We start from the raw sequence: 23,809 nt of genomic DNA on the forward strand, positions 1-23,809 counted from the left end.
TCAGAGAATATTTGTATTCAATGTCAAATGTGGGTTCATTTAAAAAGAGACATTTTAAGTTTTATATTCATATATTTATTATGTCTGTGAGGCAAGTATTCACTGAGATTTAGGTAGTTTTATTTGTGTTTGTGAAGAGATGACAGAAACGGCAGAGAGCGCCCCCTGTCTGTTTTCTTTATTTTACAAAAGCACAGCATTTTGTTGTTATTATAATTGTATACAAATAAAATGAGACTGTTTACAGATTCGAATTATGTATTGCTCTTAACTGTGTGTGCGAAAAAGACAGAGTAATTTAAAGTCGTTTTGGCCTTATGAGGACAAAGTGCCACAAAGTGCATTAGTCGATCCCAGAGGGTTAATTTCGAATGTGTGCATAATTGCGGATTTTGGTGATTGATTTGAGACTTTTGTGTGGTTTATAAAATTTTTATATCTGAGATAAGTTAAGACGTCGTGATTTAACATGTGTTGTGCTGATGGTTTTAATTTCGCCTCTTATATTTATTTATATTTATAATAAAACTGGTCAAACAGAAATGTGCGCGTTAATCAAATTAGTTAAAATTAATTTGCATGATATATTAATATATTATATAATATATTTTGTTATCTAAAGAATGTATCCAGGCTAAAATTCCACCATATAGAACACAAGTTCTATAGTTTGCTGACTCCCAAGTTTGCTTACTCCCTCTGTCTTATTCATGTTAACCCCATACTTCTTGTTGCCTTCTACCCTGCTCATTGTTAGCTTTATAAACTAGCCAACGTCTGTGGTGTGTGAGAGCCAGGAAATTATACACCAGTGGTAGATAGAAAACTGCACGCAATGAAAAAATATCGACATTTCACCAAAAAGATTAAAACTAAAGTAACGCGCCTGTTTTGAAAATGTAAGAAATAGAAATTGTAGATATTTGTGTAAAAATATAATGAGTAAAAGTAAAAAGTTGTCTGAAAAATAAATAGTGAAGTAAAGTACTGATACCAAAAAAATCTACTTAAGTACAGTAATCAAGTATTTGTACTTTCCACCTCTGCTGCTGTACGATAAAAGAATCAAAAGTATACAAAACTACAGACGAAAAATTAAAGAGTAAAAACCATGGACCTGGTAAAAACTTACTTGGTTGTGTTCTATGAGGAGTTTGAATCATTATACTTTATTATAGTCAATTGCTGAATATTTGTACACTTTTAACATGTTAAGTGCAATATGTTTTTCCTTCATCAGCTTTGATGACTGTGAAGTTGAAGGGAAGCACTTATTCTCATTGCAGTCTACTGTGCAAAAGTGTCCCTCTCTGCAGGAATTACAGTATGTTAATTTATGAAAACATAAATGCAAACTAAGTTCTGCACACTATCTATGTAATAATCATGGGCTTTTATTTTGCCAAGATTCTCTCAGCTGACGATGGGTACGGGTGGTGCAGGGTTTCTCTCTGCTGTTCTTCCCGCACTGAAGAATCTTAAGATGCTCAGGTAACAAATAACAGTCATTTAGTACATTTGCTTAATTTAAATCAGAATGACATTAATTGCACTCACTGTTCTATAACTTTACAGTCTATAACATTATGCTGACAACTTTGGAAGTGATATATTAATTATGTTTTTACGTAATTATGACTTTTATATGGTTCCACAGTCTCGATTCCAGAGGGGAAACAGAAGATGAAGCAGTAATATTTGCGTTAAAGAATATACAAAAGAACCTGGAACAGCTAAGGTATAGCTCATGCTTATTTTGTGCATAATTCCTAAATCTGTCACTTTTACAAATTAATGTTTATATTTCACATTGTTTTTTTGGGGTTTTTTTTTTATTTTTTCTAGCTTGTCCCATCATGTGATCAGAGATAGTGGTGCTTCAGTATTAGGGAATACCCTTCAGAGTTTGACAAGAATGCAATCACTCAGGTAAGAAGTAATTTGTAGCTTTCATCAGTATGTTCGGGCATTGTGCTATTTTGGTTGACTGTTCTTAGTTAGTGATATGTAATACAAGTCTGAACAGACCTCAGATCTGTGAGTTAAAGTAGGATAGTAGTATCACTGAAGCAGTGCCACAATGCACATAGCAGACAAGTGCAGACAAACTTGTCTGACAAAATGACAAGAGGACAAGAGGAGACAAAATAGTCTTACAAATACTAGGCAGAATCATCTAAACAGTAATCCAAAATCTCCATTCATACACTAAATTGGCAAAAGTATTGGGTCACCTGGCCATAAGTATGGTATGTGATTTTTAAGCATTGCATTCCACATTTAATCCCAATTTGCTCTTATAATTTCCTCCACTCTTCTGGGAAGCTGTTCCACTAGATTTTAGAGTGTGCTTATGGATATTTGTGTTCATCAGCCACAAGGGTATTACAAAAGGCAGGTACTGATGTAGGTAAGCCTGGGGTGCAGTCAGCATTCCAATTCATCCCAAAGGTGTCCAGTAGGGATGAGATCAGATCCCTATAGCAGGCCACTCAAGATTTTCAAGGAGCTCTTTTTTTGTGCATAGGGGCATTGCCATGCTGGAACAGTTTTGGGTTTTTAGGTTCAAGTGAATGCCATATTTTATTTATAGCGCACCAAAAGAAGTCCTATACAATTGATTGCCTCCAGCAGGAAAGGTCAGGTGACCCAATAATTTTGGCAATATAGCATGTGTGTGTGTGTGTGTGTGTGTGTATATATATATATGTATATATATATATATATATATATATATATATATATATATATATATATATATATATATATATATATATATGTGTGTGTGTGTATCTCAAATAAGTCTACCCCTCCCATTTCAGCAAACATTTTAGTATATCCTCAGTGTGCTCAGTTACTGTCCTATGAAAAGTACTTAACATACAGCCATTATTGTCAAAATAGCTGCCAACAAATTTTAGTAAGGAAACTTGTTTAACATGTCAAAACTGTGACCAGTCTCAATATTTTGTGTAAGCACCACTGTTATCTAGCACTGCCTTTATCCTTCTGGGCTTGGAATTTACCCGAGCTGCAAAGGTTGTGGCTGGGATCCTCTTCCACTCCTCCATAATGACATCACAGAGTTAGACACATGGCACTTCTCCACATTCCGCTTAGAGAGAGAGAAGAGGGGTGGCAGGGAGAAAAAGATATGGCACACCACCATCAACAAACCTGAGTGAACAGCAGAGTGAGGGGATGAATGCATACAAATATCCCAGTTCACTAAACACTCTATAATTATTATCCCTACAGATTTTCTTCTTTACCTAAAATAAATCTACAGATCAAAGGCTTGACTAAATAAATAGGTTTTCATCCTTGACTTGAACACATTGTAGACTGTGTTTGAGTCCCGAACACTAATTGGATGGCTGTTCCATAACTTCTGGGCGCTATAAGAAAAAGCTCTGCCCTTCATAATTTGAGTTACTAACAAATAGCCTGCACCTTTTGATCTAAGTAAGCATGGGGGATCATAATGGTACAAAAGTTCACTCAGATACTGCGGTGCGAGACCGTCAAGTGCTTCATACATCAGTATTAGTATTTTATAATCAATGCGAGATTAATTGGGAGCCAGTGTAAACTGATTAAAACAGGGGTGATGTAGCAATGAGCCTTAGACAGATCCTTTGCGGAACACCAAACTTTACCTCAGAGAGTGTGGAGAACTCACTGTTTACATCAGCAAACTGATAGCGATCAGTCAGATAAAACCTAATCCAGGAGAGAGCTGTTCTCTTTATTCCAACAACGTTCTCAAGTCTAGCAAGGAGGATATTGTGATCGTTGGTGTCAAAAGCGGCACTAAATCGAGCAAACACGTAAGAAGACAAAACCCTGATCAGAGGCCATTAACAGGTCATTTACCACTTTAACTAGCGCTCGCTCTGTGCTATTATGAGGCCTAAATCCCGACTGATACATTTCAATAATGTTATTCCTAATTAGGTGTGAGCATAACTGCTGTGCTACAACTTTTTCTAAAATCTCGAAGATAAAAGGGAGGTTTGTTACTGGCCTATAATTGAAAAGCTGATAAGGGTCAAGGTCAGGTTACTTAATTAGGGGTTTGATAACAGCCAGGATTTTTTTTTTATTAATATTTTTAGAACAGGTTCAATCACTTCTGGATTTATCTGTTTAAAGAAACTTGTAGGCAAGGAATCAAGTTGATGATGTTGATGAGAAAATAAATAAAAATTAAGTCATTTACTTTGTAATTGATTGTCTGTTATAGTTACAGTGTTATCTACAGGGTTATTTATAAAATAGTTTTGATTTATTTTAATATATTTATGTTTGAAATTTTGGGTTTTATAACATTATGAATAGTTTCTACTGAATCTAGAATTGAAATATCTGCTGTTCTTAAGGAGTCTTCCTGATTATCACCAAGTCAACAACAATTAATGCTTTGTCTAAAGAAGTAGCTAGATTTGTGATGAAAATGATGCAAATTCTGCAAGAAAATCAGAGTAGGGCCCTGGGGGTCTATAAATGATAATTAATGGAATTGACTTGCTAGACTTGCTTTCAGATGCTAAATATTTTATGCCGGTCTAAAAAACTTTGAATGTGTTACATTTGTGTTTAGTTTTTTGTGATGCTTAAATTATTATTATAAATAGCTGCAAAACCTCCTCCATTTAGATGGGGCTAATGTATGTAACTATAGTCAGGATTACTCACTTCTTTTAATGCCAAATATTTGTTGGGTTTAATCCATGTTCCTGTCAAACACATTGCATTAAACTCCTGGTCGGTAATAATTTTGTTTATAGTTAGTGCTTTTGACGTAAGCGATCTAATATTCAACAATCCTATCTTTAGTTCAGAGGGGCTGGCTGTGCATTCATTTTTATTTTATTTAATGTTAATCAGGTTACTTAAACAGACTTTTTGAGAATTTTTACATTTTGTTTGTGCTCGAGAGACAGACACAATATGGTGGATCCTGAGTGACGACTCCATACAGCTAGCAGACAGTCGGTTTAACTTGCTTGTCTGCTCCCTGGCCTTGGCTTTGGACAGTCACTTGTTAACTAGTGCTGTTCTGAGACTATGACTTATACTACAAGAAATGAGATCAGCACCCTCCCGAGTGGGATGGAAATTGCTTCAATTATCTTTGATTATTTATTATTTTTGGATATATTATTTATCCTACATTGTTTTTGGAGCACAATTTGGACATCCAGCAGTTCAGCGACCATAACCTGATGTAAGCTACATTGCTAGGCCGCATTGGGATGGGGCAAGAACATATTACAACATTGGATATTGCCTTCGCTAATTTACACACCTCCATAACCTTAGTAACCTCTGATTGTCAAAGGCATATATCATTAGTACCTGTGTACTATCTTAAAGTAAACCTGTGCTTTCTTAGAAACCTAAGCTGACCTGCTATGTCCGGCACCCTGGCTCCTGGTATACACCTAACCTGTGCTTCTGGTGTCCCTAAAGGTGTAGCTAATTTCACGTGTTTGAGAATAGAGTCTCCTATAACCAGAGCCCTTCCAGGTTTCTCAGCGGGTGCTTTACTGAGGAGAGCAAACCTGTTGGACACGTGAAGCGGAGAGAAATGGTGCTCCCGTGGGCGAGCCTTAGCGTTAGCTTTGACTTTGTGAGTATGCTGCCGAGTCGTCACCCACTCGCCCCACTGCAAGGGCTCTAATGCCAGAGTCGGAGGAATGCTAACTTCACCTCCAGTGCTTCCAGACTTTCCCCTGCAGAACCTGGACTGTTCTCGCACTCACAAAATCTTTCTAGACTCTAGATGTGCTCCTCTTATGCTAGGATCTTCTCCGTTAAAGAGCTAACTTATGTACACTTCTCACAGATACAATTAATAGTAGCGATGGAGAAAGACTGACTATACATGTCACACTTCACACTCTGAATGAGCTGGATGCGCACCATATTAAAGAAATTACGTTAATTTGGTTGCTGTAGTGTGTGTTTGCATTTCTGATAGAAATAGCCTTCACTCACTGCTTTAAAACAGGAAATAAAGTACTCTTCTAAAAGAAAAGAAAAAAAAACGCAGCCAACAGAAATTAGAAAATACAGGAAACAAACACGGAATTCGCAGCAAGCAAATCATCAACAGGGAGGTACGTCACACGCCTCAAACTAAATGTTTTATGTTGACCACAGGACATGGTTGCAGTAATTCATGTTCTTAACAAGTTTGAGCAAACTGTTTGCACACTTTCTTGTGAGCCAGATTCAGAAGAGGCTTTCCTCTGGGACAACGGCCATGCAAACTAGAGGCCTTTTTAAACTTTTTTTAGAGGACAGTAAATCTGTGCTACTATACAAGCTGCACATTGACTACTCTGTCCCTTGAGAAGATAGTAAAATATAGATACTAAAATAGTTGCTGAAATGTGAGGGATGTACTCACTTTTGTGAGATATACTGTATGCATGTATGTGTGTGTGTGTGTGTGTGTGTGTGTATATAAAAAAATTAGATACTCTCTCTCCTCCTCCTCCCTCCTCTCTCTCTCTCTCTCTCTCTCTCTCTCTCTCTCTATATATATATATATCAAAGCAAAAGGTGGCTACTTTGAAGAACCTAGAATATGACATTTTTCAGTTGTTTCACACTTTTTTGTTATGTATATAATTCCATATATAATTAAACATGTGTTAATTCATAGTTTTGATGCCTTCAGTGTAAATCTACAATTTTCATAGTCATGAAAATAAAGAAAACTCTTCGAAGGTGTGTCCAAACTTTTGGTCTGTACTGTATATATATATATATATATATATATATATATATATATATATATATATATATATAGAGAGAGAGAGAGAGAGAGAGAGAGAGAGAGAGAGAGAGAGAGAGAAAAGAGAGAGAGGGAGGGAGGGAGGGAGGGAGAGAGAGTATCTCTTTTCAGATATAAATTAAAATATATAATTTTTTTTAACATGACTTCGTCTCTGATTTGCACACTTTATTTACCTCAAAGACATGAAAAAGTCACATCCAGCTGTGTACCTCTGTTCTATGTTTGAATGGCTCTCTACCTTAGATAATTGCTGTTGATTTTATTTAAACTGCCTTTTTGTAGCTCATCCAATCATTCATGTAAGAATGGATTCCACTTACATCTCAAGACAAAATCCTAAACCTCTACCTTGCAATGATTGAAAAAATAAATAAATTATATATATATATATATATATATATATATATATATATATATATATATATATATATATATATATATATATATGTTTTGCATTAGTAACCCTCTGTGTTCTTGTTCAATTTAGTATTTTGCAGTGCTTGGATTGCACAACAACAGGAGGTCTTCATTTGGTCCGTGGTCTGGTCCAGTGTCACTCTCTAGAAGAAATTAGGTAGGTGCTTACCACATCCTGGTTTATTAACATTTTAGTTTTGTACATTTGGTTTCTGAATGTGTAAAATGTAATAATCATATGGTATTTATAGCTGTAGCTTTGCTAGTTTGTTAATTTAACAATTCTAGATTGATAGGCAATGTTGCTTGTTCAATGATCAGCTGTAACCAAACACAAGCAATTTTACCATAGGATTGTAAATTTGTCTGTAAAAGCTGAACAACATAAATAAATAAATATCAAAGAAAGTTTAGTTCTAAACTGAACCCATAGCTGACCTTGCTTGATAAATGTTGTCACCATGGTTTGAAATCTCTCTCTAAAGGCTAGACTCTTTACAATTGGATAAAGAAATCATAGATTGCTTTGCAAAAGGCCTTCAGGCCATGAAGTCACTGAATAAGATTAGGTAAGTGTTTCTTCCTTTAAGAGGTCTAGGAATTTCTTTTTTTTTTTTGTTGACATTTTAAGTCCACTAAGCAACATCACTTGTAGCACACCAATCTTACATGTGCGTTGCTCCTCAGTATCACATACTATACTTGTTTGTTATGGTGGGTTTATTTTTCAGTTTGATAAAGACAGTCTCGAAGGACAGCAGTGAGATTCTGTGTCTGCTGGCTAGTCTGCACACATTAACAGAGCTGAAGGAGATTGAGTAAGTTTAAATAGCTTTTCCATATTTCCATAGAAATTCACATTTTGTATGCCCATGTACAATCATGAAAAAGTTTATGCTATACATGTTTCTGCAGAAATACACTTTTTTTTTTTTACTATCTTTTCTTTCAAATGGCACAATGGCACAAAAAGAGAAGAGAGAAGTCTTCTAGATTTGTAAATACATAGTTTAGCCATCTTCTGTAAATCTGTAACTTCTTGTCAGAGTCATGGTAAAATTGAACCAGTGGGCAGGACTATATTCTGCCAGTGCGTCACAGGTCATCATCAAGACATATTCACACACTCACTCTAAACTAGGGACATTTCTTAGTTACCACACCTACTAGAAAGATATGCGCAGAAACTTAGCATAGACGAGTGTGATAAAACTGAGTGAAGGATCAAACAATGGAACTTGGCAATGCTACACTGATTTTGTGTTTGTTTAAGTGGATATGATACTATACAATTAAACAAATTGTACATTTGAATATTAAAGTAATGCTTCTGTATTAAAATCCTAAAAATGTGTACATTCATACTAAGATAATAGGAATATGATTTAATATGAGCTCTTCATATGTCTTAGACAGATGAAAATGTGATAAAATCTTAATTTTCTACTAGATTGATCGGGTTGAGAATGGGTGATCAGGGGATTGAGGAGCTTGTGAAACACATCCCTAAATGGACCCTACTGAGGAAAATAAAGTAAGTAATCATTTGCAGTGACGTTCATGAACTCCCAGTTCAAAGGTTTTTTATTTGTCATGTGAAAGATACTGTAGTATACTATGTAGTTGTGATGATATAGTGATCTCTAGTGGAAATTATAAAACTAGCACTCAGTTTTTCTATCACTATCATGATTTTCTGTTTTTCCAACCCAAAGTGCGGTAGGTTCTTATTGTACAAAAAAAGATACTGTCAGAAACTGCTTGTATTATTCATAAGGCACACCGCTCTTTCTCTCTCTCTGTTTTCTAGTCTATCAGATAACCTTGTGAGTGACCATGCTGGAGAGATGTTGGTGAAAGCCTTATCCCACTGCAGAGCACTGCAAGAAATACAGTAAAATGAAAAATGAACATTACAATTTCACATGATGTTTGCAAAAATAAATAAATAAATAAATAAATGACCTATACTAGGGGTGTAACGGTACACGTATTCATACTGAACCGTATAGGTATTTGGGTATGGCATACAGAATGGAATTCTCTACCGTGCGGAACATAGTTAAAATCTGAGATCCCTCACGAACATATTATTATTATAATTTTTTATTTTTTTTGTGTTGCACTTTGAGCACAGTTTTATGTACAGCATTAAAAGGAGATCTTCCTGTTAGTTCCTATGTGGCAGCAGGTGCGTAGATTAGCGACACGTGTGTGTGTGTGTGTGTGTGTGTGTGTGTTTACGTGTGTGCAACAGAGCGCACTGATTAAACTCATCCACTATTTAATAAAATGTTTCCATTTATTACATTTTATTTAATCAATTTCATTTGTGCCTATTTAATCGATTACTAAATAAGTGTGTGAAAGTGTAAACTGCTGTTAACAAATGTTAATAATAATAACCAACCTTAATAAAAAACGACGAGCAATTTTGCTTTGCTTTTTCTTTTTTTCTAACCGTACAAAAAATGAACCGAATCGTTACTTAAAATCCGAGGTACGTAAAGAACCGTCAATTTTGTGCACCATTACACCCCTAATCCATACAGAAATACGTTACTCACAACACTATGTGTAGTAGTGTATACTGAAATCAGAAAAAAACTGAAATTCTGTTGGTAAACCATATGTTCTTTATATTTAGTCTTGCCAGGAACAATCTTGGTCACAGTTTTGCTGCTGTTCTTCCATCTCTCCCCAAACTTTCCGAATTGGAGTAAGTCAAGATATCCTCAAATATCTATAAATAGCTATAAAGTTTAACAGTAATTAAGAAAACAATTATATAACACGAAATACCTTATCATGTTTACATATGAACACTGCTGTTTTCAAGCATGTTGTAAACAAGTTTATAGGACCACCTTTCAATCTCAATTATATGTATCCCAATTATATTCTAAATGTATTCTAATGGCTGCACAGGCATGTTTAACCTCTATATGTTATTGTCTGTTTTCTAAAAGTCTCTCTGAGAACCAGTTGGGTTCAAAAGGGTGTTCAAGTCTGTGTGAGGGTCTGGTCAGAATGAAAGCACTGAAAAAGCTACAGTAAGATGCCTATACTTATTCATATATACCTTTTGTAAAAATGTAAATAAAATACTTTTTTTTTTTAAGTACTGGATTCTAACTAAATTATTCATGTAAAGCTAGACAACGCAGGACACATATTTTGGCAATTACAAGCATTTCATGGCATTTATCTTTGGGCTTGTAATCTTACAAAAACCTTTCTGAAAAAGTCGTGTAGCCTTTATAAGCCTTTATCATCCAGGGTTCCTTTTAGTCCCACACTTTTTTCCTTTTTTTATAAAAGGAAATACAATACCTTTTTTTTAAATGTCTGTTTTTAGTTTGTTGAGCTGTTAAAAATTTTGATACTTCAACATTTCTAGGATTTAAAACATGCCAGCTGTTCAGTTGTAGATTAGCATTTTTTGTATAAATCCTTGTCTTGCAGCTTAACCTCCATTGGAACGTCAGACTTGGTCAATGTTGCATCTTGCCTGAAACACTGCACCTCTATAGAGGACATTAGGTAGGTCTAAGAATGGTTTTAAATCTCAAATGAACCACGATTTTCCACCATAACAGATTTTTACATTTTACTGTTGTGTGCTGTGATTGATGTTTTTGTTCAGCTTGTCATGGAATAAATGTGAAAATGATGTGGTTTTTAAACTGGTTGAAGTTCTACCACAGTGCAGCAAACTGAAAAGACTTGAGTAAGTATATAGCTCATTAGATCATGTGTTTAGCTCTTGCAGATCAAAATCTACTTTTGAACCGTACATTTATATGTAAATTTGTTTGTAGTCTGGAGGCCAATAATATCAAAACTTTGGGAGCCAAGGAGCTTAACAAATGTTTGCAGCTTTGTCCTTGGATTGAAGTAATCAGGTAAAACATGTACAACACGACTGGTTTGTATCTATACATATATTCTCTTTTGAAATTAATTCTAATAAGTGTGATCTCTTTATTAAAAGGCTTTGGAGGAATCCCATTCAAATGGATGACCTGATTTTAAAGGACAAGAGGCTGAATTTCTCATCCACCTAATCGGAAGCAGACTTCATTTGAATGATGTGTCTTTGATTGTTTTTTTTTTTGTATGTTGGTATTTATTTCATGTTTTAAATATTAAGCCTTTATTTAGTTTAGTTTTATTTGGGGAACACATTACCTCACTATACCAATAACTACTCTACACCACAGTTTATTTAGTTGTCTAGGATTCTGAGGTTTGTGGAAGTGATGCGAACAATCAAACAATAAGCATAAACGTGCCAATTGGTTGTGAGGTGACCAGATTTAGCACAGAAATAAATGCAGCTTGCAAATTAGACTTGATTCTTGATAGTGTCCTTCCATCAACCCATCCTAGACTTCTGCTTGTTGTGTTCTCCCTTACATCTCGTATTTATTTCTGTACATTCTTTTCGAAAAATCTTAAGAATTGCACTGAAAAAAGTTTGCTTTTTGTGTGAAGTAAATAATGCTGGTGTGCTATGTAACATCTGATATGCATCTACAGAGTTCAATAAAATGTTTTTAACTTTTAGTGACTAAAGTATTAGTAACTTTAAGAGAGAAACTCTGCAAATAGTATAGGCACTGTACCTATATAGGTAAAGTTCATGTATAATTAACATGCTTAATCAATCCTTCCAGCACATTTGAGTGAAAACAATTAAGTAAGGATTTAAAGTGGCAAACTAGAAACCTAAAATGTGATTCTATATTCTGCACTAGAGGAAAATTACATCATGAAATCAATGATTACATTTGGAACATATTCAGAAATGCATTTCCCAAAACCTTTTTTTGTTATTAGATTTGACAACATCTAATCTGTCGATTTGTTTACGTATTGTTTAATAAATACTTAATAATAAAATTAATAAAATAAATAATAAAAACTGCAAGGATGAGAATCTATTGCCTTTTTCTATCGTTATTGCTTTATTTTTATTTTTTACCATGCTCATGGCCACCTGAGGCTTGGCCACCTACTACAGTGGTCCCCTGGAACCCACGGGGTTAGGAAAATCTGCAAATTTTGGACGCAGCCCCTATGGTACCTTAGTGAATTCATCTAGTCACTTTAATACAATAATGTGTTTTGAAAACTTGTATGAAATTTGCTGGTAAAAACATAGTTTCAAATGTTATTCCTAACCTTCTTGAACATTTGGTCCAGTTGCGGATTCATGTGAATTTTAAGATAATCCGCAACTTGCTGTTAGTTAGGTTCCAAATGAGACCCCGTGAATTTTCCGAGCAGCAAATTCTGAACCGTGAATTATCAGGGGTTGACTGTATATAACTTTTTGTGTCTACTGCCGATTCTGTCCACCTTCCATATAATTCAGCTTTCCCACCTGTGCCATTGTGTTTGGTCCTTTGAAAAGGAAGATTGTTATCTAGCAGTCTAGCCAGCATCTCTGCAATATAGCCTTGTATCTTTTGGCCTTTTAATCTTACAAATGCCTTTCTGAAAAATCCTGTATAATCCAAGAGTCCCCACAATTCCAGAATTTCTCCCTATACCAAACTGAAGTGGTTGTCACTAAAACCAAAACTTTTTTATTTTATTTTTGTTAGCACTGTGAACATATTTTACTGTGCAATATTTTTTTACTGAATTGTTTGATTTGTCAATAAGCTTGAATTGCATGCTCTTTTGGGTAAATTTTTGTCATCTGATCCTGTTGCCATTTAATATTTCCACCATTATTAAAAAAATTTTATTATTTGACAGTTCAGCAAGTTTCAGAATTTTTATTATTAGAAAACAAAACAAAACAAAAAATCTATGAAACTGTGCTAAATTTTCAAAATTTCCCAGTCACTATTAACTATTAAGTCTGAAAACATAAATTGCTTTGTCCAAAAGATTTTTCAGATTTTACACCCTCCATTTACTTTCGGCTGCTCCCATTAGGGGTCGCCACAGCGGCTCATCTGTCTCCATACCAACCTGTCCTCTACATCTGCTTTCTTCACAACAACTACCTGCATGTCTTTCTTCACCACATCTATAAACCTTCTCCTTGGCCTACCTCTTTTCCTCCTTTCTGGTGGCTTCATCCTCAGCATTCTCCTACCAATATACCCCATGTCCCTCCTCTGCACATGACCAAACCATCTCAATCAGGCCTCTCTCAGTTTGTCCCCAAAATGTCCTACATGCGCTTTCCCTCTAATTAACGCATTTCTAATCCTGTTAATCATCGTCACTCCCAATGAAAATCTTAGCATCTTCAGCTCTGCTACCTCCAGCTCCACCTCCTGTCTTTTACTCAATACCACTGTCTCTAAACCAACTATTCTTGCAGATACTCTTCTATCACAAATCACTCCTGTCACTCTTCTCCACCCACTCCACCCTGCCTGCACTCTTTTCTTCACTTCTCTAACACACTCTCCATTACTTTGCACTGTAGATCCCAGGTACTTAAACTCCTCCCTGCAACCGCACCACTCCACTGCCCTCCCTCTCATTCACACACATGGACTCTGTCTTATTCCTACTGACTTTCATCTCCAGCACATACCTCCACCTCTCCAGGCTTTTCTCAACCTGCTGCCTACTCTCACCACAAATAACAATATCATCTGCAAACATACCGTATTTTTCGGTCTATAAGCCGCTACTTTTTTCCAACGCTTTGAACCCTGTGGCTTAAACAACGAAGCGGCTGATTTATGGATTTTTCCTGGGGTTTTCTCGGTTTCACAAACTTCAAGCCATTAGACCTAAGAAATTTCGGAAACAAAAAAACGCACCTCATCGGTGTTCTGAGCTGCACTGCACCGGGAGAAAAAACTTCTTTTTTTTTTCAAACGCATGACGATGACAAAAGATAAACTCTCGAGAGAAATATTTGTGAAAGGAAGAAAGAAGACAGTGAACAATTACTTACTTTGTCGGCTACTGTTTAGATACAAGCCGTTGTAGCGCGTTGAGTCTGGGTTAAGGGAAAGCTCACTAAAACTCCAGTTGCAACAGAAATCATATAAGCACAGACAGGTTTCCAAAACTCGTGCTTTTTTATTTTTCTTGGCAACAGTGTTATGGGTTAGTCAAAGAAACTTAGAAATAAGCATCAGAAAATAATAAGGACATAATCCTCAGTCTCACATGCAAACACACGCATTAAAACCGGAAGAATGCAGTGACATGCTGTTCCCAAAATGCTGCTCTGCTCTTAAAGGACAGTGTCCTTCGGTAAAGCCTGTGTAAAGTTCATTAGTTTCAGTGTAGACATTACAGACAGGCTTATAGATAGGTGGGGCTTATTTATGTTAAAAATAAAAATATTTGTAAAATTCAGTGGGTGCGGCTTATATAAGGGTGCGCTTTATAGTCTGGAAATTACGTTAGTCCATGGAGACTCCTGTCTGACCTTGTCTGTCAACCTGTCCATCACCACTGCAAACAGGAAAGGGCTCAGAGCCGATCCTTAATGCAGTCCAACCTCCACCTTGAACCAGTCTGTCATTCCTACTGCACACTTCACTGCTGTCACACTGTCCTTATACATGTCCTGCACCACCCTCACATACTTTTCTGACACACCTGACTTCCTCATACCACAACTCCACAACTCCAACAAACACACAATGCAATTACTTCTGACCTTCTCTATATTCCTCTATCAACAGTTTCAATGCAAATATTGCATCCATGTTGTTCTTCCTCGGCATGAAACCATACTGTGGTTCACAAATGGTCACCTCTTCCTTCAGCCTGGCTTCCACTACTCTTTGTATGTATGTATGGTGTGACTGATCAATTGTATTCCCCTGTCGTTACTGCAGGTCTGCACAGCTCCCTTATTCTTAAAAATGTAAATCTCTCCTGAGCGGAATCTCCCAGGGAGGGTGTTCGAGAAGGGCTACCGGGTTTGCAAACTATGGTCTGCCCGGCCACCGTGGGGCCACCAGGATGAGATGGACTCCATCCTGGCAAACTTTCTCCAGAACTCCTGGAGCAGCGTGACAGGAGGGAAGGCATACAGGTGCAGCCTCAGCCATGTGCAATGTGGACAGGGGACCGCTGCACACGCATAAAGGTCGAATCCCACACAACGCCTAAATAAGTGGTTCACTGTAATGGAGAAAGCACACTCTTTTTGCCGTTTAGCTGTAACCCCAATTCCTTCATGTGAGCAAGAACGACATCTTGATGTCGAACGGCTAAGTGTTTTGATTTAAGCTAAAGTCAACCAATCGTCTATATAGATTAGGATGCAAACGCCCTGAAGTCTCAGTGGGACCTTCCACACACTTGAAGGTGCGGGGTAAAAGTGCAAGACTGAACAATAGGACCTGATATTGGTAAGCTTTGGCCCCGAATGCGAACCTCAGGAACTTCCTGTGAGATGTAAGGATCAGATCCGAGGACTGGTTTGTCACGATAGATCTGAAGGATGCATACTTCCATGCATCCTTCAGATCTATCATGATAAACCAGTCCTCGGATCTGATTTGTGACACCACCCGATTCTTAACTCACCTTTGATTACATTCTCAGATTTTTAACATTACAATTTGATGTTAATTGTGATTTTCTAATTGTATATGATTGTTATTGACATGACTTCTCTGTGTGACACATTGACCAAGACTTTACTATGCTTTTGGGAGATGAAATCTCAAACAGGTTTAATGCAAACTGGCCAACATTCTTCAAGAATAACTGCTGACTGGAAAAACCCTCGGCCTAGTGCACATGTGGATGACCTTCTCTCTGACCGGGACGATTCTGATGAAACAAGTGTTTTTTTGTTTTTTTGTTTTTTGAGGTTTAGTTTACTTGTTTGTACTATATTCTGCTAGTATGGGACAGTGACGTGGCAGCTATTCTCTTGTTCATTCATCTCTTGCCTCCAACTGTAAATAGAAGGAAGACTGTGTAAATCAGTGCAATTAAAGCTTTAATGTATCATCAAGTTCTTAAAGGTAAAATAAATGTGTTGTTTTAGATTTGCGCATTTTGTCTTGTCTTCAGTTAGTGTTATCTGTAAGTAAATCTGCATAGTCATTATATATAGGTTAAAAACACTTCACATCTCACATTAAAATCTTCTAACATCTTTTTCTTTTTCTGCAGTTCATCTTTTTCTTTTTCTGCAGTTCAAAGATGGAAAAAAAAGCTTTCATTTATACATTACAATAAGGTTTCATTTGCTACTGATTTAATATGAATACAGTGTGAAAACAACAATACTTGCACTGCATTAAATTTGGTTCAACAAAGAGCTTAATACATTTTAAAAATGTTATTTGTTTGTGTACATGTTTCACATATCACACCTCTAAGGATGAGCATTTTATTTGTGAATTTAAACATGAAAGAACTGTGTCATCATATGTGCTCTTAGGTGGGGATGAGCATTAAGACATTTCAGCAAGTTGAATCTTCACAGCCCTTCCACCTCTGTGTTAGAGAAAAGAGAAGAAGCATTCGGAAGTTTTACATCATCCTGGACCATAAGGCTATTATCTGCATGACACAGACAGCTGCTGCAGCCTTTGATGAACTCTTTTTTCTACATGTTTATTCAAACAATCTGATAGTACTTTTGATTCAGATAGTGAACATTGCATAATCACCAATTGTGTAACAGGTTATGACATTTTTTTAAGCATTTTATTTCTGATGATCATAATCTCATTAAGTTCATTGCTTCCCAAAAGAAGATCAATTCCGAAGCACCATCTAATGATCTATTATCCTAGCTGCATAAGGAAAGTGGTTCCACTTATACTGTACAAATGTGAACTATGAGATACGAAGGAAAGCACACCTTTTTCAAAAAGTCTGAAAAGATCTATAAGAACATAACCAAAACAATAATCAAAAACATCAACATCAGTTGACTTTTCATTTTGGTCCATATAATAGAGTCTCTACTTTAACTAAAACTTGGAATGTAACCACTGTCTCCACTACAACCTGGTTTAGAAAGAAACTTGGGAACTGCATATAACGTTGACATGTATGTTTGCTCTGCTTTTAAAAAGGCCTGTTTTTAATAAGATTATAAGTATTGTTGTAAAAGAAGGACAAGCTGTTTTTCTGGTGCGTAATGTAATTATAGTGTATTTTGATGTGCATGTACATGCTTTTTGTATTGAGGAGGCAGGTAATATTTTCACTCTCATTTGGGTGGATGATTTGATATAGTAATCCCCTGTTTATCCAAAAATGCTATTATATGTATACAGTACTGTATTATATTAACATTTTACTCAGTGCTCGAATTGAGTCAAGTCTTATGGGGGGTCCACAGTTGTTGTGTAATTCATATATATTTTTACTAAAATAACCTTAGGGACCCTACTAAGTCTATTTTTTACTTGTCATGGGGGGGTCCCTTATGCCTTATGGAGGAGTCCCGGATCCCCACAAATCCCCCCTCCCCCAACCCCCCGCCACAATTCGAACACTGATTTTACTTCATTTTATAATTAATAATTATATTTTGATTAACAAATCAGCCAAACAAATTATTTATGTGGCAAATGCAATTCCCCAATAAACCGAAGATAATGAGAGAAATAAAATTGCTCTCTATTACACTACTGTTTAAAGTTGCAATTAACTACAAGTTGAAAAGTTTTTTTTTAATGCAGTTAAATGTCATTTTTGAATGTGATTGTTAAATGTAGTGTATCTCAATAAAGTTTCTGCAATATTTCCTGCAATATGTCCTACCATTTCATTTTGTAGAAACAACCAGATATGAACAAAAGTGTTATTATAAACCAGTATGTTGAATACTTAACATTGTTATATTCACATTACACTAATGCATAATCTTCAAAAGAGCGTTACACTGTAATTGACAACAACAATGAATCAAAGTAAAAAAGGGGGTCACACACATAACTAAACACAATAACATGCATGTTAGAATACTATTAATTATTACATATATTATACAAATGTAACTCAACTGTTGCAATAATCAACTGTTGTAATTAACCTATAATTTAAACAGGACTCTTCGTATCTTCTTAATGCTGACATAGAAAAGAAAATGCTGAAACAAGCGCAAAAAAATAGCATAAAAATATATGACACCGTGCAGACCGAATATATTGATCTAAAAGTTTTTATTATTTGTATGCGATTGAGGATTAAATAAACTACGCCGGTACTGAACGGCGGCTCGGTGTTTGGTGACCGCAAGTGTAAACAGTAAAAGTACGCTCACACCAATAACGCTGATTCGACATTGACCGCTAGATGGCAGTACAGTCGCGACACACGTCATGTCCGCGCGCTGGACCTAATCATGACATTTCCCTCTCGAGTGTCAGCGCGACTAATTAAATTAATGTCAGACGTGACGCGGTGACAGTAATGGCTGCTCTTTGGTGTCATTAAAAAAAATAGGTTTTAAGGTTTTAAGATGTGGAAAAAACTCAAGACTAACACGAATTCCAGCTTTTCAAACACTTATGCATGCTTGTGACAATTAACGCATGTACACACACACACACACGCACGCACGCACAGTGTCCTACATTATACCAATTTATTGCATTCTTCCAAAAATGCCAATAACTATTATTTTGGCCAACAAGTGATTTCTTACATTGTGTAAACCCTCAGTACACAGCGGTCTGTGTTTTTTCATCGAACTACAGTCAGGAAGGGTGTGTGTGTGTGTGTGTGAGAGAGAGTGAGTGTGAATGTGTGAGAGAGGGGGCCCTGCGTGCAGCACTGCGCTACAGGAGTTGGCACAAGCGCGCGAACCGCTGAACTCAATGGGGAGAAAGAAGCGCGCGACGCTGTGAGTGAAACCAATCCACTTGATAACGGAGCTTCATTTGCACCAGCAAGAGTCGCAGAGACCGACAGCGGATCATCTCGGATCAACACTGCTGAAGGAGAAAGACCTCGAGCGAAGGAAAAGAAAGAGAGAGCGAGAGAAGTCGCGGAGGGAAAAGTGAGGAGTGAGCTTTAAGGGTGAGTGATGGCTGATTGCGCTCATTCATAAGCGTAGTATGTCCGTCTTATTTAGTGTAGAAGGCGTCGGCATTGAGAAGGGAACAAAAACATCAACCCACTGATCCCGTTTTGGGAATTTTGCAGGGAAATGTACGCCAGAATAGATCCCAGCATCTGGAAGTGAAAGCAGCTTGCAAAGTCCACATCTGTAATTTCACACCAGACACTAATGCGCTGTTAATAATAACGCACTTCCCTTTCTCTCAGAGTTCTGGCACTTTGTTACTGTTGATGTTGTTGTTTTTATTTGCTCACATTGTAGAATTGTTTCTTCTTCCAGAAATATACCCACATTATATAGTCTATAATCATTCATTGATATTTGTTGTTGTTGTTAAATGAATGCTTTGTATCTACTGTGCATTACAGCGGAATAACAACATTGTACTAATGATACTGTATAAACGGAGTTAACAATAATTCTAAACATTGTGGCATTTCACTATATTACAGAGCACAGGTGTAGTCTAAATGCATTACATATTTCATGCATATACAGGCCCCTTCAGTGCAGGCTGCATCCAAACCTCTGGGTGTTCATTTAAAGTCCAATAAAGCTTGAATTGTCATGCACATTTCAAGCCAGAGACATACATACACTGCAATTGCCAGTGATGATGATTTGTAATGAATGTTTGCATTTAATGAGTTATTGAAAATAATAAGCTTTATATATATATATATATATATATATATATATATATATATATATATATATATATATATATATAAAACGCCTTAGATTGAACAGTTTCATTATGAAATGTGTGTATTTTGATTAGGTATAAAGATCTGTTAACAGGATGTGACACCTTACGATGCAGAACTGCAGTTCACCTCAACTGTTTGTTGTGTGAGTGAAAACAGTACACCAACGGCTCAAAGATTACATAAAGTGAAGATGGGCTGAAAGTGGTCAAAGTGTGTTTGTTGGTGTTAGTGCTTGGTGCTTGGAATTAGTTAAACTTTGAGGGTTTTTCATTTCATTTTTGCAGCTAGATACCCTTTGAACCATAACATAAATAACACAAACGAACATAATACCTTTAAAGAAATATTAGTAATATTATTTAAAATGTGTTGAATGTGAACAAATTAATTTCAGCATTTAATTCCTGGAATTTCTGGCAGCAGAACAAATTAGGTCCAAGTTCCCATTATTTATAAACTCACATGTTTTTGAATTCTTGGGGTTTTAATTAAACCAGTTGAAATAGATTAGTGAAAAGGGTTTTATTTAACCATGCAAACATAAGCATAGTGACTTGTGCTAATAGTGGGCTGCAATTTCCACTGATGTAATAGTTTAAACTAATAAATCAAAGATCCTTCCTAAGTAGACGGGCCCCACTTTTAAGAGGGGGTCCAAAGTTTGTGAACACCTGACCATTACATCCAATTATGAATTTTCTCATAGAATCTCATTCTAGAAAAAGTCCCCTTTTAATGTTATAATAAACTTCACTCTTCTGGTAGGTATTTCCCAGCAGATTTTTGATGAGCTGTAAGGAATTTATGTCACCTAAAGCATTAGCGAGGTTGGACACTGATGTCAGACGAAGACTGGTTCATAGTCTGCATTCGGATTTGTTCCAGAGGTGTACAGTGGGGCTAAGGTCAGAGCTCAGTGCAAGCCTTTTAAGTTCTTTCACACCGAACTTAGTTCAACATGTCTTCATGGAGCTCACTTTGTGCACAGGGACATTGTCATTTTAGAACAGGTTTGATAATTGTGTACAATTATGTGCATCCACTTTTGTAGCAACAGGTGGGGAAGAACCACATATGTGATGGTAAGGAGCCCACAAAATTGACTAGAGTTGTGTTTTTGCATTAATTTGTGCTTTGCAGAAATGTCAAACAGACATACAATATCAGGTATATAATGAGCAGTGAAAGCTTTAAATGTGCAGGAAAAATAGAGATTAAGATTAGAGAAGCTTTGATGGAGCCAAACGGGCTGTCAGGATGGACTGGATATATTTAAGTAGCTCCTTTGTGAATACTTCAATTGCTTGCTTTAAAATCAAGTGGTCTTCATTTTGTAGGGGGCAAATAGCAATTATCACAGTAGCATGTCTCAGCGATGAGGAGGTAAAAAGCTGTTAATAACAGTAGCCCCAGTACAATCAAAATCCGCATAATGTTTTTTTGTTTCACACAAAAGCCTGATACTGAAACACGACAAACTATAATACAATTCTTAGGTGTGCAAAATCTTTTTCAGTCCTTTATTCATTACAGTATGTGGGTGAGGATGCTTTATTTCAGTGGAGGTTGTCTCAGTAATGTTTTAAATCCCAAATAACTTTCTGTGTATAGGCACTAAATATGGTATGTGTAATATTCATTGGGATTTTAATGCCAAATGATGTGGGACAATTAAAACACTGCTGATTTTTTGATTCTGACTGATCAAAAGGAGTTTAGCATCTGTAACAGTACAGCTCAGTGAGAAATTCAGACTGCAAGGCAGGTTGTAAGATCACATTGATCTGCTTCTCAATATACATTTCTTTCTATATTAACAACCTTTCACAGGTATAGTGGAGGTTTTATATAAACAGTTTATATGATGAAGTTTTCTTTAAAGATACACAGGAATGAGTATCATTTCTAGTGCTTTGTCAGAGGCAAAGCTGATCCTTTTCACAAGGGAACCTTTTTTCAGTTCATTTTTCAGCTCTGTAGATTCTCAGTAACCTTTTTCTATTATTAACTTTGTTCAGAACTTGTTTGGTGTTTTTTTTTATCTGCATGCCAGCATATACATCTAAGTTCTGTGCCTGTCCATTTGTAAATTGTCTAGGAGCTTTCACTAACCTTAAAGGAATGAGCATTAGCTTACAGGAATAAGTTCTGAAACCTCAAACTACATTCAAAATAAAAAGGAGTAGGATGTAGCAGTATTGGCCCATTAGTCCATCACTGCTTGGTAGTTCATAGAGATCAATATTGTTAATGAACAGTTATTTCATATTGTCAGGCGGATGCAAGTGCAGACAATTCTAATGGAATATGACTATGGAATGCTGGGTGAAGCAAATAGTGTGGAGCAATGTGAAACTTAAATACTTTTGGCGATCAAGGTGACAAGGAACAACTATAAGTGAATAGTGACAAATGATCCAAACATTGAAGTGCAATAGCTGCTAGATAATTTAGTCCATGGTCCAAATCCTGACACATATAATGTCTTTTCTCTTTTGTACCTGTCCTTCTACATATGCATATCACAGCCAACTGAGAAGAATATACTCACATCTAATGTTAAATGTACTATGTACAATTAGCTAAAAATTACTAAGATGTTCTGGGAATTCCAAAAACATTTGTACATAATGTTTTATACCTTTATGTTAACATTTCTACAATGGTTTTTACATGTTGGGTATTTAAAATATTATATAACCATTACAGCTACTGTAAACGTTGTAAAGAACATTGTCTATGTAGGGTCTTTACAGCCTGCTAGGAAGTACAGAAGATACATTCAGAAAGTACATGTTTTAATAAATAATAAATGCCCCTGTAACAGTACTGCAATTTATAATCCTCATCTAGATACTATAGCATATTTAACATCAGATAAGAAGCCACTTTTCAAGAAAGCAATGTCTGCTGTCTGGTAATTATTTTAAAAGAGCCTGTGGGGTACAAATCATCAGAATGCCAAATGCTAACTACTGTAGTAGGAGCTAAGCCAAGAACCAAGTGCTGTTTGTTGTTGATATATCTGTTAGTAGCAGTGGTTTGGATGGCTGACATTCAGCTTAAGGTTCTGTTTCTGCAATTGTTACAAAGCACTCACACTACAAAACCGCCTGAGGCAAGTGCTGTGGAAAAGAAAGCATTCAGAAAGGAAACAGGATGGAGCAAGTGGGAAGACATGACTGAGCATCAGGAGGCTTTTCGGAGCTGAAAGATTTAAAGGCCTTCAAATCTGATGCTCACTTAAAATCTGATTTGGCTAATTTAATCAGTGTAAGAGCTGAAAGGTTTGCTGATTTGTAGGTCAGTTGTGGGGAAAAAGGATCTGCACTGCTGTCATTTTCAGTGATGCTCCCTAATGTTACCCATACACTGTATATAGGGGTATTAAAGAGAAGTGTAGACTCTCAGGAATATAGGTTACTAAATTGTACCTTCAGTACAGTGTACACATTTTGTACCTTGATAGCGCTGCTATAAATCTTTTCAAAAGCAAGGTTTTCGGCTGAAAGATATTGTCCAATTTAAAGGCACCAAAGTAATGGTACAGAAAGTGTGCACAAGTAACATGAGATTTAAACCAGGCTTACCGTAATACATTGGCACAATTTTGCTGTCACTTGCCAATTCCTAGCCGGCCCTCACTCTATCATAAGAGCTGTTAAGCGGCTAGGGTGGAGGCTAACATGTGAGACACATGACACACGAAGGCAGCCAACCACTAATATTCAACCAACACATTGTACACATTGAACCTGAAGGGTCTACAGCATCCTTTCATTCTTTCGGCCTTCTTTTGAATTTTCGGTGGTCAGTTGGTCAGGTGACAAGGTT

General features: G+C 36.4%; 2 protein-coding genes across 5 annotated transcripts in view; both read left to right on the forward strand.

Moving 5' to 3' along the window:
• The window catches only part of nlrc5 (NLR family, CARD domain containing 5), a 28,679-nt gene extending 16,518 nt beyond the window's left edge, over positions 1-12,161 (forward strand). For 3 of the 4 annotated variants that reach the window (XM_046864452.1, XM_046864450.1, XM_046864449.1), the window contains exons 30-44: positions 1,241-1,324; positions 1,408-1,491; positions 1,658-1,738; positions 1,846-1,929; positions 7,299-7,385; positions 7,714-7,797; positions 7,960-8,046; positions 8,679-8,762; positions 9,039-9,122; positions 9,876-9,947; positions 10,198-10,281; positions 10,694-10,771; positions 10,875-10,958; positions 11,050-11,133; positions 11,223-12,161. In XM_046864452.1, coding sequence (XP_046720408.1) covers positions 1,241-1,324; positions 1,408-1,491; positions 1,658-1,738; positions 1,846-1,929; positions 7,299-7,385; positions 7,714-7,797; positions 7,960-8,046; positions 8,679-8,762; positions 9,039-9,122; positions 9,876-9,947; positions 10,198-10,281; positions 10,694-10,771; positions 10,875-10,958; positions 11,050-11,133; positions 11,223-11,295 — 1,234 coding nt within the window. In that variant the 3' untranslated portion in view covers positions 11,296-12,161. Of the gene's footprint in view, positions 1-1,240; positions 1,325-1,407; positions 1,492-1,657; positions 1,739-1,845; positions 1,930-7,298; positions 7,798-7,959; positions 8,047-8,678; positions 8,763-9,038; positions 9,123-9,875; positions 9,948-10,197; positions 10,282-10,693; positions 10,772-10,874; positions 10,959-11,049; positions 11,134-11,222 lie in introns of those variants that run through there. The other variant, XM_046864453.1, reaches the window with a different exon arrangement.
• Positions 12,162-18,912: 6,751 nt separating this feature from the next.
• cpne2 (copine II) overlaps positions 18,913-23,809 on the forward strand; it is a 40,443-nt gene continuing 35,546 nt past the window's right edge. Inside the window, exon 1 of the mRNA XM_046864024.1 lies at positions 18,913-19,222. The gene's annotated coding sequence lies outside the window, so the exon portion shown is untranslated. The remainder of the gene's footprint in view (positions 19,223-23,809) is intronic.

Source organism: Silurus meridionalis, chromosome 13, assembly GCF_014805685.1.
Source record: "Silurus meridionalis isolate SWU-2019-XX chromosome 13, ASM1480568v1, whole genome shotgun sequence".
Lineage (NCBI taxonomy): Eukaryota > Metazoa > Chordata > Actinopteri > Siluriformes > Siluridae > Silurus > Silurus meridionalis.